The sequence below is a fragment of the Astyanax mexicanus genome, chromosome 1 (genome assembly GCF_023375975.1).
Source record: "Astyanax mexicanus isolate ESR-SI-001 chromosome 1, AstMex3_surface, whole genome shotgun sequence".
Classification (NCBI taxonomy): domain Eukaryota; kingdom Metazoa; phylum Chordata; class Actinopteri; order Characiformes; family Acestrorhamphidae; genus Astyanax; species Astyanax mexicanus.
The window spans coordinates 131806231-131822585 of record NC_064408.1 but is presented as its reverse complement, the minus strand read 5'-3'; the positions used below and the strand labels follow the sequence as shown (position 1 = coordinate 131822585).

Below are 16355 nucleotides of genomic sequence, written 5' to 3'. Positions count from 1 at the left end.
ATGACATTTTGGATTCATGGTGTGCACACTGTTGATCAAAACCTAAAGCTCTTCTTTCATTCAGGGATTCTGTGTTTATTTCCATACAAAAGTGCAGAGAGAAGGTGAAATACTCACAACACACATAAACAGTTTTCAAACCCAAAATATTTATTTTTTCCAAATCAATGTTGGGATTAAGGCGGCCACCGTGAATCGACTCAAGTTTGGCTGGACCCGCAGTCCAGCCTCTCTCATGGTCAACCCATGGTTGATCACATGATCAACCAATGTAACCCTAATCTCATCTGAGACAGCTCTCCTTGCTTCCCTTCTTTGCCCTTGTCCTCTTCCCTGTCCAACTCGTCCTCTTCCTCCCCTTCCAACTCCTCCTCCTCGAACCCGAACTCCTCGTGGACGTCCTCTGCCTCTACCAACTCTCCCGGCTCTCACTTTGTTTCATTCATTCAAGCACTGGTGATTTAGTGTGGCATTTTGATAGGTTGTGTTTGAAAGATGAAATCAAGTAACTTCCTGTTTGATCTTTGTGTGTTAGGTAGAAACTTGTGTGTAGAGTTTTGCAAAATGTGTGTTTGGAAATTGAAAACTGAGTCAGACACTGAGAATTAGTGTGTGGTTTTGCAGATTTGGTGTGGGGTTATGGTGTTTGAAGGGCATGTTTAGAGAATTGTGTGACAAGTAAAGATTTAGTGTGTAAACAGTTGAAGCTGTAATGAGTGAGTTAATCTGTATCAGTAACTTTAGCTTTACAGATCAGCAGTGGAGTCTTTTAGTGCACTGCCGAGTTAAACACACTATCAGCTCATGAAATAACATCAGTATTAAAACGCTGATCTCTGCATGGAGATCTGTGAGACTCTGCAGAAGCTGAAAGATTAGTGGTGTTTTTACCGGAGATGGAGTCGCTCCACACGGTTTACACGTTATCTTGTTTTTCGACGTCAGAGGAGAAATATATCACCTCTCTCCTCTCTCTCTCTCTCTCCTCTCTCTCTGTCTCTCTCTCTCTGTCTCTCTCTCTCCTCTCTCTCTCTCCTCTCTCTCTCTCTCTCTCTCTCTCTCTGCTGAACACTGTGGAGTTAACTTCCAGTCGAGCTCCGTAAGTAACGACAGGTTAATTCCCGGGTTTTGTATTTAACCGCACTGCGCTGCTGCAGGAGAGACGGGTACTGATTGGATGACTACCCCGCTTGTCCCGCCTCTCGACCTTCGCTAAAGTAAGCAGTGATTGGATCTCCTCCTTACTTGTCACTACCTTTTTACAGAACTAAATCAGTTCTGATTGGATTTCGTCCCAGACAAACATTTTCGTCTTGTTTTTATTTTTTTAATACTGTTTTTATTTAGTTATCGTCTCGTTTTTGTCTTGAAAAAAAGCTTAGTTGACGAAGACTATGACGAAAATTATTCCTCAACGAAATGAACACTGATTCTAAAGCAGTGATTGGTTGATCTCCTCTGATTTACTCTCTTAGATCTCTGAGATCATCACCCCACAATTTGCTGGCTGGATCTCAGACTCTTCTTTATTCTAAAGGGGAACTCTGGTGTGAAATTAAATAATACAGCGCTTTTAGCCAAAGCTCCCAACAGGCCACAATGCTAGGAGCATAAAGTTACCTGTGGAAAGAAATCACTATTTTTACACCATTAATAAGCCTAAAGCTGTTTCACACTTCATGAGTAGAATTCAGAGAGCCCTGATGTTTAAAAAAATAGGCACAGAGAAATTTTAAAGTGATCAGAAAGTTTACTAACTGTGATTTTTAGTGTTGATAATGCTGAGTTCCCTTTCACTCACAGGGTCTCGCATCAGTAATCTACTCATCAATGATGTTCATAAACATCAGGACCTCAGAGCATCTAAGAGCTGTGTGGAAGGAAGAACCTGGATTAGAACTTTCAGAAGAAGAGTGGAATCATGCACTGTGAAAAGGTCCATCACTGTTTACATTTCAGTAGAAACAGAACAGCTTACTTTTATCTAAGTGTTGATAATCTTGTAATAGGTGTTGTTATAAAGCTCTATGAAATTAGAACATGTATGTTTGGAAAGTCCTGTGTTTATCCCTGTATTCAGTCATTTTATTTACTTTTTGTTATTTCTTCTTCTTTATGTAATTGTGTAAAATTCATGCATTGTATTGTTGCATGTATTTGTAAATTCAGACCTGAAAATGTATAAATCAAGTAAAAAAAAAAGACTCAGGACTCAAATACTGCAACTCAAATACTTTATTAAATACGTAGGGGTACAGTGGGTTCTCTAAACGAGCAGATTCAACACCAGTAAACAGCAGCCAGAGAAAATCAACATACCATAAACGATATATATATATATATATATATATATATATGGTACATATTAAAATATATATATATATATATATATATTAGGGGTGTCACGATTTCGATGTTTCATCGAAATCGATGGAAATTATGTCATGGTCTCGAGCCTCGAAGTGAAAAAGAGGATGGACGATCCCTCCCTCTAAGCTACGCTAATGGTGCAGCACACTGTAGCCGACGCCGCGGACATTGTGACAGATAAAGGGATTTATGTATCAGGTGGTTAGGTGGGCGGACTGTATAGGTGTTGGTAGATGGTATGGTGTCTTCCTGGTGCGTCGGTAAGAACGCAGAAGAGTCGAGAATGAAGTTTAAGGCAGTTTAATGAACTTGAAGACAGCACAGTAATACACAAGGGTCAAATTTGGCTTTACAGATTATCGCAAATACGTGTGTGTGTGGGTGTGTGTGTGTGTGTGTATGTGTGTGTGTGTGAGGTCTAAGAAAGGAAGGAAGCAAAAATATACAAACTCTGTGTAAATAAACAAACTCTGAAATAAATACATCTAGGCTGGTTATTTAAGGCACAACTAGCTTCCATTGGAAATCTATAAGGCTGCTATATGCTGGGGAAACACTGCCAACTGGTGGCAAACATATGGTCATTACACATAATACTGGCGCCCATTAAACAGCTATTACAGGCGTGAAAACCTCCACATTAAAACACACGATGGTATTTAGGCTATACTAACACAAATGACAGCTATTAGCACTTTAACAAGAACAATTAAGGCTTAATGAACTGAAAATAAGGCTCTACAGATTACAAACACAGTCGCAGAAATATTCTACAAGGCTCTACATTACTTTCAGTTTCACTTTCAGGCTAGCGAAATTACACTATCAAAATGGACTAAATTATCAAACATTTAAACATTAAAACAGGACAAATAATACTCACAAATCTTCAATGACGCACACAAGGAACAAAATTTGACTTTAGAAGGTAAATGAAATGACTCTTCACGGAGAAACGTGGAGCCAAACGTCCGTAGCACTCTGCCTGGGAGCAGCTCTCACTGACTGAACTGCCCCTCACTCAAGACACGTGAACACTGAACTTCCCGCGACATGTGAGGACGTAATGACGAGCTCAGAATCTTCAGCGCAGCCAATGGCCTTTCTAACAGTGACTGCTCAAAGAGCAGCTCTTTCTCCAGAGAATGTGAACATTCTCATCTTCTTAAAGAAAAACTTAAAAAATATATAAAAATAACAGCTGTTTTGTCTAGCCTCAAATATGTTAATAGTTTTGGTACCTTAAGGAGCATCTTTCTCTCAGATAAAGTTAATAATATATCTTTATTAAAGAAAAAGTCTTAAAGTCTTATTTTTCATGTTTAACTGTTATAGTAGGATAGAGTTCAGTTTGTTAAGGCTCTAATTGTTCTATTATTTTGTACATGACTGTTCCTGTATTTTTTTTATTATTTATTTTATTATGTTGCACATTGCTGTTTTAATAGTGCACACTGCTGCTACCAAAAAAAGCCACTAGATGGCATTACATATATATCTAAATTAAATTATTTAGATTTGACCATTAGTGCCTAATGTGGTGTATTACAGATCACTTGTATCACTTTGCATCACTTATATCAAGCCCACCTTTTGAAATAAGATATTGTAAATTTGATGAATCAAACCAATGACTGACCATAGACTAATCTAAAACTGGCATAGGCCTCTCTGCTGTAAAAAAAAAAGAACAAAGAAAATCGAGAATCAAATCGAATCGTGACCCTAAAATCAGAAATAAAATGGAATCTTTAGAGATTTAGAGAATCGTGATATATATATATATATATTACAATAATCACTAACAGTGTGCTGAATGATAAAGGAATAAGGACTTTTTTGTGATTATATATATTTATTATTGAAAGAATGTAAAATACAGTTTATCATATACAGATAAAGAATAGATGAAACAAAGCGGTTAAAAAATTAAGAAGAGCAAAAGAGAAAAACAAAAAAACAAAAAGTGACGTTTAAAATTTAACCCACAGCAATGGTGCTGTCACACACACACACACACACACTCACTATACACACACTATACACACACACACACACACTATACACACACACACACACACTCACTATACACACACTATACACACACACACACTCACTATACACACACTATACACACACACACACACACACACACACTATACACACACTATACACACACACACACACACTATACACACACTCACTATACACACACACACACTATACACACACACACACACACTATACACACACACACACACACTATACACACACACACACACTCACACACACACTATACACACACACTATACACACACACTATACACACACACACACACTATACACACACACACTATACACACACACACTATACACACACACACACACACACTATACACACACACACACTATACACACACACACACTATACACACACACACACACACACTCACTATACACACACACACACACACACACACTCACTCACTATACACACACACACACACACACACTCACTATACACACACACACACACACACACACTGACTCACTAAACACACACACACACACACTCACTATACACACACACACTCACTCACTATACACACACACACACACACTATATATACACACACACACTATACACACATACACACACACACACACACACAGGTAAACGTACACAAACACAGATACACACACACACACATTATACAAACACTACACACAGATACACTTACACACACACACACACAGATACACAAACACAGACACACACACACTCGCGTGCACACACACACACTGATATATACACACAGATAAACACACACACACACACACACACAGATAAACACACACACACACTATACACACACTATCCACACACATACAATACACAGAAACACACAGATACAGACACACACACACACACTATACACACTATACACACACACACACAGATAAACACACACACAGGGTTATTCTATTTTACACAGAGTCACTGAGGAGCCAAAACCAACCCAAATCCCTGCATAGAGGGGCTGAGTAAAGGTGGTGTAGAATGTGTGTAAGTGTGTGAGAGTGTGTGAGTGTGTATCAGAGGAGACTCTGTAGAAGGAAAGAGTGCCGGAGGGACAGTCCACATACACTCCTACTCTCCTACAGCCGGAGGGAGGAGTGGAGAGATCAGTTCTGTTCTTATTGTGTTCAACAGAGTAACTGTTATCAGAGCAGATCAGACTCCAGGAGTTTATATTCCGTCCAAACTCACAGTCTAATCCTCCTCCTTTCCTGCTGATGGTTTTATAACTCAGAGCTACAACAGCTTCTCCTCCTCTCCCGCTCCACTCAGCCTCCCAGTAACAGCGTCCAGTAACACCAGTAACACCAGTATCACCAGTTACACCAGTAACACCAGTTACACCAGTATCACCAGTATCACCAGTTACACCAGTATCACCAGTATCACCAGTATCACCAGTATCACCAGTTACACCAGTATCACCAGTATCACCAGTATCACCAGTTACTCTCTCTCTACTCAGAACCTGCTGATAATAATCAAATCTCTCTGGATGATCAGGATACGACTGCAGCTTTCCTCTAAACTTTACTGTGTTTAGATCCAGTGTGAAATAACAGCCGTCTGAAAACAAGAACACACACATTACACACACATTACACACACTACACACACATTACACACACCACACATACTACACACACACTACACACACATTACACACACATTACACTACACACACATTACACACACACATTACACACACACTACACACACACTGCACCCACACTACACACACATTACACACACATTACACACACTACACACATACTACACACACATTACACACACACCACACATACTACACACACATTACACACACCACACATACTACACACACATTACACACACCACACATACTACACACACATTACCAGTGTTGGGCACGTTACGAAAAAGTAATTAGTTATAGTTACTCGTTACTTCTCCAAAAAAGTAACTGAGTTACTAACGGAGTTACTCCACTATAAAAGTAATTAGTTACCAGTAAAAGTAACTATCGCGTTACTTTTTATTATTCGCCCGTCAAAAAAAGGAAATCAATTATGCATTTACTATTATTATTAGAAAAATAACAAACGAAAATAAACCCAAAATGTTGACAAAAATATAATCTAACGAATTTCAAAAAAACAAAACGAAATTCTCCACAGAACCAAAGAAAATTACTAAAACTTGTAATACTGAAAAAAACGGAAAAAAAAGAAAAACGCGTCTGGGGATGAAATTAAACAAACCAAGCCACACTCAAAGGAAATATGTATATATAAACAAAACAAAATAATGGACAAAAACAACAATTTAATGCCCGTTAAAACGGTATTAATATAACAGCTTCACCAAAAGGGAATAGAGCTTAGATCGTGCCCAAAAAATCCGACCCGACCCAGCCGGAGCCCGTGCACGTTCTGCCCAAGCCTGAACCATGAACTGTCATCATGAGCCGGACCCGATCCGCCCCATAAACTGTCTGTTTTCGGGCTGAATGAGCGAAATATAATCAGAATTATGTTAATTAACACTGTAGCATAGAACTATTATTTAATTTAAATGTTTTTTAAGAACAGCTACACACAATGCTGCAAGTCAAACGCGGAGGCGTTCACGTGCGCCCAGAGCTACGTGATTACATTTTTCATTATTATTATAGTTTAATTTTATTTTGTTTTTATTTTTTCTGTTCAGTAAGTTTTTAGGGTGGGCTTGCTAGCGCGAGCGCTTTACACAAGAACTAAAGGACCACGAGGTGCCGCGCGCTCGGCACAACAACTCCCGCTGTACAACTCCGCTGTACAACAGCGCTTATAAATAAATTAAACACAAAAATGAGGGTATTCTATCAGTAATTTCAGTTTGTTTTAGTTAGTTTTATAAACACAAAATACAGTTCGAGATAGTTATGTTTTTTCCTTTTAATTACCTTTTTTATTAGATTCAGTTAACACAAATGTTTTTTCACTTTCAGTTTTCGCTATTTCGTTCGCTTTAGTGAACAATAATAATTGGTTACTTAGCAACATTGTGATTATCACACCAGAGCTTTATATAAAATAAAAAATAGGAGCTAATAGGAGCTTTCTCTAAAAGAGAAAGCAGCAGCACCACAAAAACCGGAGCAGCTAAAAAGACTTTAACGTCCTTAATTCGGAACTTGGGCTGTCCACGGCAATCACTGAATTAATTAGAGCACGCAAATCGTCACAATTGTGCCTCACTTCACCACGCCAAACCACGTAAACCTACAGGCACAGCGGCCAGAAGCTCAAGTTCACCGGACAGAGGAGGGGTTAACCAGGGCAAAGCGAAGTAAAAAAAAGTGCGGCTAAAGTAACGTGCAGTAACGGGGTGTCGGAAATGGTAACGGCGTTATAGTTACAGTCAGAGTAATTAGTTAGATTACTCGTTACTGAAAAAAAGTAACGGCGTTGGTAACGCCGTTAGTTTTAACGCCGTTACTCCCAACACTGCACATTACACACACACTACACACACATTACACACACATTACACTACACACACATTACACACACATTACACACACACTACACACACATTACACACACTACACACACTGCACACACACACTACACACACTACACACACCACACATACTACACACACATTACACACACACCACACATACTACACACACACTACACACACATTACACTACACACACCACACACACATTACACACACTACACACACATTACACACACACTACACACACTGCACACACACATTACACACACACTACACACACACACCACACACTACACACACACTACACACACATTACACACACACACACACTACACACACTACACACACGTGTGTAATGTGTGTAACGTGTGTGTAGTGTGTGAGTGAATTGTGTGATTGCGTGTGTGAGTTGTGTGTGTGTGTGTGGTGTGTGAATGTAGTGTGTGTGTGAGTGTGGTGTGTGTGTAGTGTGTGTGGTGTATGTGTGTAGTGTAGTGTGTTTAATGTGTGTGTGTGTGTGTGTATAGTGTGTGTGTGTGTGTAGTGTGTGTGTGGTGTGTGTGTATAGTGTGTGTGTGTGTAGTGTGTGTGTGTGTGTAGTGTGTGTGTGTGTGTGTGTAGTGTGTGTGTGTAGTGTGTGTGTGTGTATAGTGTGTGTGTGTGTGTAGTGTGTGTTTGGGTGTAGTGTGTGTGTGTGTGTATAGTGTGTGTGTGTAGTGTGTAGTGTGTGTGTAGTGTGTGTGTGTGTGGGTGTAGTGTGTGTGTGTATAGTGTGTGTGTAGTGTGTGTGTGTAGTGTGTGTGTAGTGTGTGTGTAGTGTATGTGTGTGTGTGTGTGTGTGTGAGAGAGAGAAAACGTACATTTCTTTAATCCAGGTTTGATTCTGATTTCGCCTCCATGTTCCATTCTAAACACACAGACACACACACACACACACACACACACACACAGATCAGCAGGGTGTGAAATGCAGGGTTTCTCTTGGTTTTATATGAGGAAAAATGGTTCTTTTATTTCCAGACTCTAGGGGGCGTGAGGGAGAATAACAGGGTCTCTGTTTAGAACAGGTGAAAAATCTTCCTCTCAAAGAACAAACTAACAGAAGTAACAGTTTAAATATTTAAATTTAACACCAAATACATCAGTATTTTATATTCAATCAGCTGAAATGATCAGATTAAAATGATATTCTCTTTTTCTACAGTAAATGAACAGTGTTACACTAAACTTCCACTGATTTTCTATAGAAATATCTGTGTGGATGGAGATGAAGTCAGGATCATCATCATCTTCATCCTCTGCAGTGACTCAGGGTGGAGTGTGACGGTCCTCCTTCTTGGTCTTTGTGGGTCTTCAGATGGACGTAGAGGTTGATTCTGTGCAGTATGGAAAAGGGAATGTAGTAGTGGTGGATTTGGGTTTGATCTGTTTGGATGTTGTTCTTTCATTTCTGAGTCTGTATTTACAGTTCATCCGGAAAGTATTCACAGCGCTTCACTCTTTCCACATTTTGTTACGTTACAGCCTTATTCCAAATTAGATTATATTAATCTCTGTCCTCAAAAATCTACACAAAATACCCCATTATGACCATGTGAAAAAAAGTGTTTTTGAGAGTTCTGAAAATTTATTAAAAATAAAAAACTAAGAAATCACATTTATGTAAGTATTCACAGCCTTCGCCCTGAAGCTCAAAACTGAGCTCAGGTGCATCCTGTTTCCACTGATCATCCTTCAGATGTTTCTACAGCTTAAATGGAGTCCACCTGTGGTAAATCCAGCTGATTGGACATGATTTGGAAAGGCACACACCTGTCTATATAAGGTCCCACAGTTGACTGCCTGTCAGAGCGCAACCACCAAGCATGAAGTCAAAGGAATTGTCTGACAAAATTGTCTTGATGCACAAATCTGAGAAAGGATACAGGAAAATTTCTGCTGCTTTGAAGATCCCAATGAGCACAGTGGCCTCCATCATTCGTAAATGGAAGAAGTTTGGAACCACCAGGACTCTTCCTAGAGCTGGCCGGTCGTCTAAATCGAGCAATCGGGGGAGAAGGGCCTTGGTCAGGGAGGTGAGCAAGAACCCGATGGTCACTCTGTCAGAGCTCCAGCGTTCCTCCGTGGAGAGAGGAGAACCTTGCAGAAGGAAAACCATCTCTGCAGCAATCCACCAATCAGGCCTGTATGGCAGAGTGGCCAGGCGAAAGCCACTCCTTAGTAAAAGGCACAAGGCAGCCCGTCTGAAACTTACCAAAAGGCACCTGAAGGACTCTCAGACCATGAGAAACTAAATTCTCTGGTCTGATGAGACAAAGATTGAACTCTTTGGTGTGAACACCAGGCGTCATGTTTGGAGGAGGCACTGCTCATCACGAGGCCAATACCATTGATGTATATTTGAGCATACATATTTTCCATACAGAATGGCCTCTGGACCGCAGAGTACAAATGGAGAAGGCCCTAACTTAAACATATCTGTTTTTTTAAGCATAGGCTATAATATGTTAAGTGCTTCCAGCTGTGAGATGTTTCAAACATAAAAGGTGGGACTTCAGGAATTCAAGCCAGAGAGCGAAGGATCAGATCTGGGAAAAGAACCCTCACAAGCCAACCCGGGTGCTTATTATGATGCTGTTTTTTGTACTAATTATTATTTTTTCTGCAATAAATTTACTTATATACAAAGAACAGTATCAGCAAAGACTTATTTCATGCATCTACATGACATCACAGCTCAAGATACCACACCATCCCTACAGTCAAGCATGGTGGTGGCAGCATCATGCTATGGGGATGTTTTTCAGCAGCAGGAACTGGCAGACTAGTCAGGATAGAGGGAAAGATGAATGCAGCAATGTACAGAGACATCCTGGATGAAAACCTGCTCCAGAACGCTCTTGACCTCAGACCGGGGCGACGGTTCATTTCTCAGCAGGACAACGATCCGAAGCACACAGCCAAGATCTCAAAGGAGTGGCTTCAGGACCACTCTGTGAATGTCCTGGAGTGGCCCAGCCAGAGTCCAGACTTGAATCTGATTGAACATCTCTGGAGAGATCTGAAAATGGCTGTGCACAGACGTCTCCCATCCAACCTGATGGAGCTTCAGAGGTACTGCAAAGAAGAATGGGCTAAACTGCCTAAAGAGAGGTGTGCCAAGCTTGTGGCATCATATTCAAAAAGACTTGAGGCTGTAGTTGCTGCCAAAGGTGGTTCTACAAAGTATTAACCAAAGGCTGTGAATACTTATGTAAATATGATTTCTTTGTTTTTTAATTTTAATTAATTTTCCAAACTCTCAAGAAAACTTTTTTTACATGGTCATAACGGGGTATTTTGTGCAGAATTTTCACTGTATCTTGTACATCCTGGTAGAGATCAGTGTTTTACAGTGCAGCACCCCTCCGGACAAGGTTTCTCCAGATCACCCTGTCTTTTACTGTTTCTTCCCAGGCTTTAAGCTCTTTGTGACACTTTTTAAAGTTTTTTTTATGTTTTCCTTAATTCTCTTCTTTTGGCCTCCAGGGGCGCCATTCTCTTCTGCTAACTGGGAGTAAAGAACTTGTTCAGGAAGGTGAGAAACAGACATGCAGGATCCTTGTGCAATGACAAATGCATTATCTTTTGAGATGATATTTACAGTTCTGAACTGCTTTATAATGGCAGCTCATGGTTCTGAGAGAGTAAAGGGTTGGTTCTTAAATAAAAAAACTGTGGGTTTTTCTCTGCCACTTAGCTTTTACCACTCTGAACACCAAGCTATCTCAACATGGAGGAGAATAACAGGAGAAAGCGACTAAACACTTTACAACTGCAATAAGAATCTTCATTTTCATGTGCTTTTGAGAACATCTGAAATGGTATAGGTGCTCCTACCAGACGTCTACCACTGATCTGTCTCTGGACTATACAGTAAGTATTTGATTTGTTTCCCTCAGACACTTACAAGTGTTCCTGCATTATCCTTCTTTGTTTAAACTTTTATGAGTTAGCCTTGTGCTTTGATAATGCCTTGCTGTGTTTAGACCTGAACTGTCTGAGCCTCTCTGGTATGTGTATTGCCTTAAATTTGTATTTGTTGTAGTCTGTTGTAGTCTGTTGTTGACCATATTGTTGGATTGTCCCTTTTTAATAAAGCCTCTTAATTAGATCTTTGATTGTCTCATCCCTGCCTGGCTCTGACAACGGGCCTCAATCATGAAACCTTACTAAAACCTGTTAGTAAAAACTGTTAGTAAATTCATCATTAAATGAACCTTTCTAAAAACATTCTGCCAGATTCATAAATGCACTACATACACAGGAGATTAATTAATAGAACATATAGCTGTTAATGAATACCAGTCATTCCCAATGTAAGCATGCATGTTAACTTACAATTAGTATACAATTACCATACTTCTTTCCCATGAATAACAAATGACATTACATTACATTACATTACATTTGGCAAGCGCATTTGTCCAAAGCGACTTACAATAGCGAAGTACAAAAGTAATACAAGGTAAAAACATCTTTATACAGGGCCTAAAGGAGGTCAAAGGGAAATAATGGGATAGAGGAGTGAAGGAGGGGAAGAAGGAAATGAGGTTAGAAGTAGTTAGTTATTTTGTCAGAGGTGTTAAGAGAGTAAGTGATCTTTGAAGAGCTCAGTCTTCAGGAGTTTATTAAAGATAGTGAGAGATTCTCCTGATCTGGTAGTAGAAGGTAGTTAGTTAGAGGTGTTAGGAGAGTAAGTGTTCTTTGAAGAGCTCAGTCTTCAGGAGTTTACTAAAGATAGCAAATTACGTGTCAATGTTTTCGTCTGAGGGTGGACTATTGGTTGAAATAGGTGTCAATCACTTTTGTGACGCTGGAGAAAGGCTATGACCTGATTTGATTGGACACCCCTGAACACCAACGTGATCCAGCGCTTACGCCATTAGACGATCACTCAAGAAAAACAGTTGTTTGTGGACCAATAAAAACAACAGAATCAAGAAGAGGACATCCTTAGCTTTGTATTCACGTACAATGTTACGTGAAAAATTACACTGTGTGATCGCTAGGAGTTTGAGAATATTATGTTGCGGTTGCGCTGAAAATAAACGCATGTTTGTGAAGAGAAGTGAGCAGGTGAATAAAGGACTTTATGGATATTTTATCTGCGGTTCAGTGCTGTATTGTGGATGCTGTGATAGTAAGTGAATTTTCTATAATATAATCTGATGTTATTTTACGTAATAATAATATTTTATAAGGCTATTTTGTTGGGGAGGCGTGTTCCCCATGTAAACAATGTGAAAAAATAGGCTGTTTTCAGTTGGAGATTTCTGGCGACTGGTTTCATGTAGATGGCTGAAAATTTGCATGCAGGTAGTTAAAGTAGTACTAAAGAATATGAGTGGATTAGTTGGTCGGTATGTTTATAAGTTTTGACGCTTTTAAGCATTCTACTTTACATAGTCAGAACGCTAGAGGGCGCTTCTGCAGTAAGAGGTTAAAGATAGTGAGAGATTTTCCTGATCTGGTAGTAGAAGGTAGTTAGTTAGAGGTGTTAGGAGAGTAAGAGCTCTTTGAAGAACTCTGTCTTCAGGAGTTTATTAAAGATAGTGAGAGATTCTCCTGATCTGGTAGTAGAAGGTAGTTAGTTAGAGGTGTTAGGAGAGTAAGAGCTCTTTGAAGAGCTCTGTCTTCAGGAGTTTATTAAAGATAGTGAGAGATTCTCCTAATCTGGTAGTAGAAGGTAGTTAGTTAGAGGTGTTAGGAGAGTAAGTGCTCTTTGAAGAGCTCAGTCTTCAGGAGTTTATTAAAGATAGTGAGAGATTCTCCTGATCTGGTAGTGGAAGGTAGTTAGTTAGAGGTGTTAAGAGAGTAAGTGCTCTTTGAAGAGCTCTGTCTTCAGGAGTTTATTAAAGATAGTGAGAGATTCTCCTGATCTGGTAGTAGAAGGTAGTTAGTTAGAGGTGTTAGGAGAGTAGGAGCTCTTTGAAGAACTCTGTCTTCAGGAGTTTATTAAAGATAGTGAGAGATTCTCCTGATCTGGTAGTAGAAGGTAGTTAGTTAGAGGTGTTAGGAGAGTAAGAGCTCTTTGAAGAGCTCTGTCTTCAGGAGTTTATTAAAGATAGTGAGAGATTCTCCTGATCTGGTAGTAGAAGGTAGTTAGTTAGAGGTGTTAGGAGAGTAAGTGCTCTTTGAAGAGCTCAGTCTTCAGGAGTTTATTAAAGATAGCGAGAGATTCTCCTGATCTGGTAGTGGAAGGTAGTTAGTTAGAGGTGTTAAGAGAGTAAGTACTCTTTGAAGAGCTCAGTCTTCAGGAGTTTATTAAAGATAGTGAGAGATTCTCCTGATCTGGTAGTAGAAGGTAGTTAGTTAGAGGTGTTAGTCGAGTAAGTGCTCTTTGAAGAGCTCTGTTTTCAGGAGTTTATTAAAGATAGTGAGAGATTCTCCTGATCTGGTAGTGGAAGGTAGTTTGTTCCACCATTGGGGAACTCTGTATGAGAACAGTCTGGATTGCTTTGTGTGAATGTTTGGCAAAGCGAGGCAACGTTCATTGGAGGAGCGCAGCGGCCGGGAGGTGGCGGAAGCCTTCAGGAGTGAGTGCAGGTAGGAAGGAGCTGTTCTGTCATCACCTTGTAGGCAATTGTAAGAGCTTTGAATTTGATACGAGCAGCAACTGGTAGCCAATGGAGCACAATGAGCAGCGGGGTGACATGTGCCTGTTTTGGCTGGTTGAAGACCAGATATGCTGCTGCATTCTCAATCATTTGGAGTGGTTTTACTACACAGGCCGGGAGGCCAGTTAGTATGGCATTGCAGTAGTCGATTGCATCATGGCGCCCACCGAGGCGGACGTGTTTGCTCGCTCTGCTCTAGTTTGCTGTTTTTATCTTCTTTTTTGGACTTTTTACGCTCTCTTAGCAGTACACAAATGCCGTACACTGCTAGTATATGACAGACAAACTCTGTTGGACATCGCATCACACAGTAATTTTGGATTTACTGGCTTTATTCCACTGGAGCTGCAACCCATTGTTCGCTCCCACAGCCACCGCCGCCAGGAAGACCCTGCGGCACCGATCCCAAGCGAGTGCGCTGACCCAAGGAGAGCGCTTCAAAGGCGGCGATGCAGGCGAGGCAGGAGAGGAGGGCTACATGCTAAGCTAAAGGCGCTAGCTGACCACCGCTGCCCAGCCTCCTGTTAGCAAACGTGCGGTCTTTGGAAAACAAACTGGACGAGCTGAGAGCGAGGTTTACATCACAGCGGGAATTAAGAGAGTGCTGCGCTCTTATTTTCACTGAGACCTGGTTCTCAGATAAAGTACCGGACAGCGCTATTCAGCTAGAGACTCACTCCATACACAGAGGAGACCGGACGGCAGCCTCCGGTAAGGCTAAAGGGGGAGGTGTGTGTGTGTTTGTAAACAACGCGTGGTGTGGAGACATACAGACCGCTTATAAGCACTGCTCACCAGACGTGGAGTTCATACTGCTGAAATGCCGTCCCTATTATCTACCACGGGAATTTACTGCTGTGTTTTTAGCCGCTGTTTACATCCCTCCAGGGGCTAACTCTACGGCCGCGCTCGGCAAACTCCATGACGTCATCAGCATGCTGGAAACGGCTCACCCTGATGCCGTCTTCATCACCGCTTGGGATTTTAACCAGTGCAACTTACGGACTGTATTTCACCAAACACTACCAACACGTGGACATTCCCACCTGTGACAAGAACACCCTTGACCATGTGTACAACAATGTACGCGGTGCAGTCAGACCACATCTCAGTGTTCCTGTACCCAGCCTACAGACAGAGACTCAAACAGGCAAACCCTGTTACCAAAACAGTTAAACTGTGGTCTCTGGAGACTGAGGGCATCCTGCAGGACTGTTTTGCTACAACAGACTGGGATGTGTTTAAAGCTGCAGCCACAATGGAGGACTCCTCTGTCTGCATAGAGGACTATGCTGAGCATGTGTCTGGCTACATCAGCACTTGTGTGGATAACATCGTGCCCACCATACAAGTGAAGAGATTCCCCAATCAGAAGCCCCGGATCAACAGTCAGGTACGACACATGCTGCATGCTCGCTCCCTTGCATTTAAATCAGGCAATGAGACTGAGTACAAAGCTGCAAAGTACAAACTGAGGAAGGCCATCACAGCAGCTAAGAGGCAGTACAGGGATAAACTGGATGGCTTCTACTCCACTGCTGACTCCAGGCAGATGTGGCAAGGCCTGCAGCACATCACAGACTACAAGACCACCACCAGCACCTTGAGCTCTGCAGACACCCTACCAGATGACCTCAACACCTTTTACAACCGCTTTGAAACTCCCAGCACTACCACCGAGAGGCACACACACACTCAGCCCTCCACACACCCCTCCCCCCCTCTGACAGTATCAGCAGGCCAGGTATGAGGAAGATCAA

The 16355-nt window shown here is 41.1% G+C and overlaps 1 protein-coding gene across 1 annotated transcript in view; it reads right to left on the bottom strand.

Moving 5' to 3' along the window:
- The window catches only part of LOC111197509 (NACHT, LRR and PYD domains-containing protein 12-like), a 592302-nt gene that overhangs the window by 227037 nt on the left and 348910 nt on the right, over positions 1-16355 (bottom strand). Inside the window, exon 12 of the mRNA XM_049479820.1 lies at positions 8797-8843. Coding sequence (XP_049335777.1) covers positions 8797-8843 — 47 coding nt within the window. The remainder of the gene's footprint in view (positions 1-8796; positions 8844-16355) is intronic.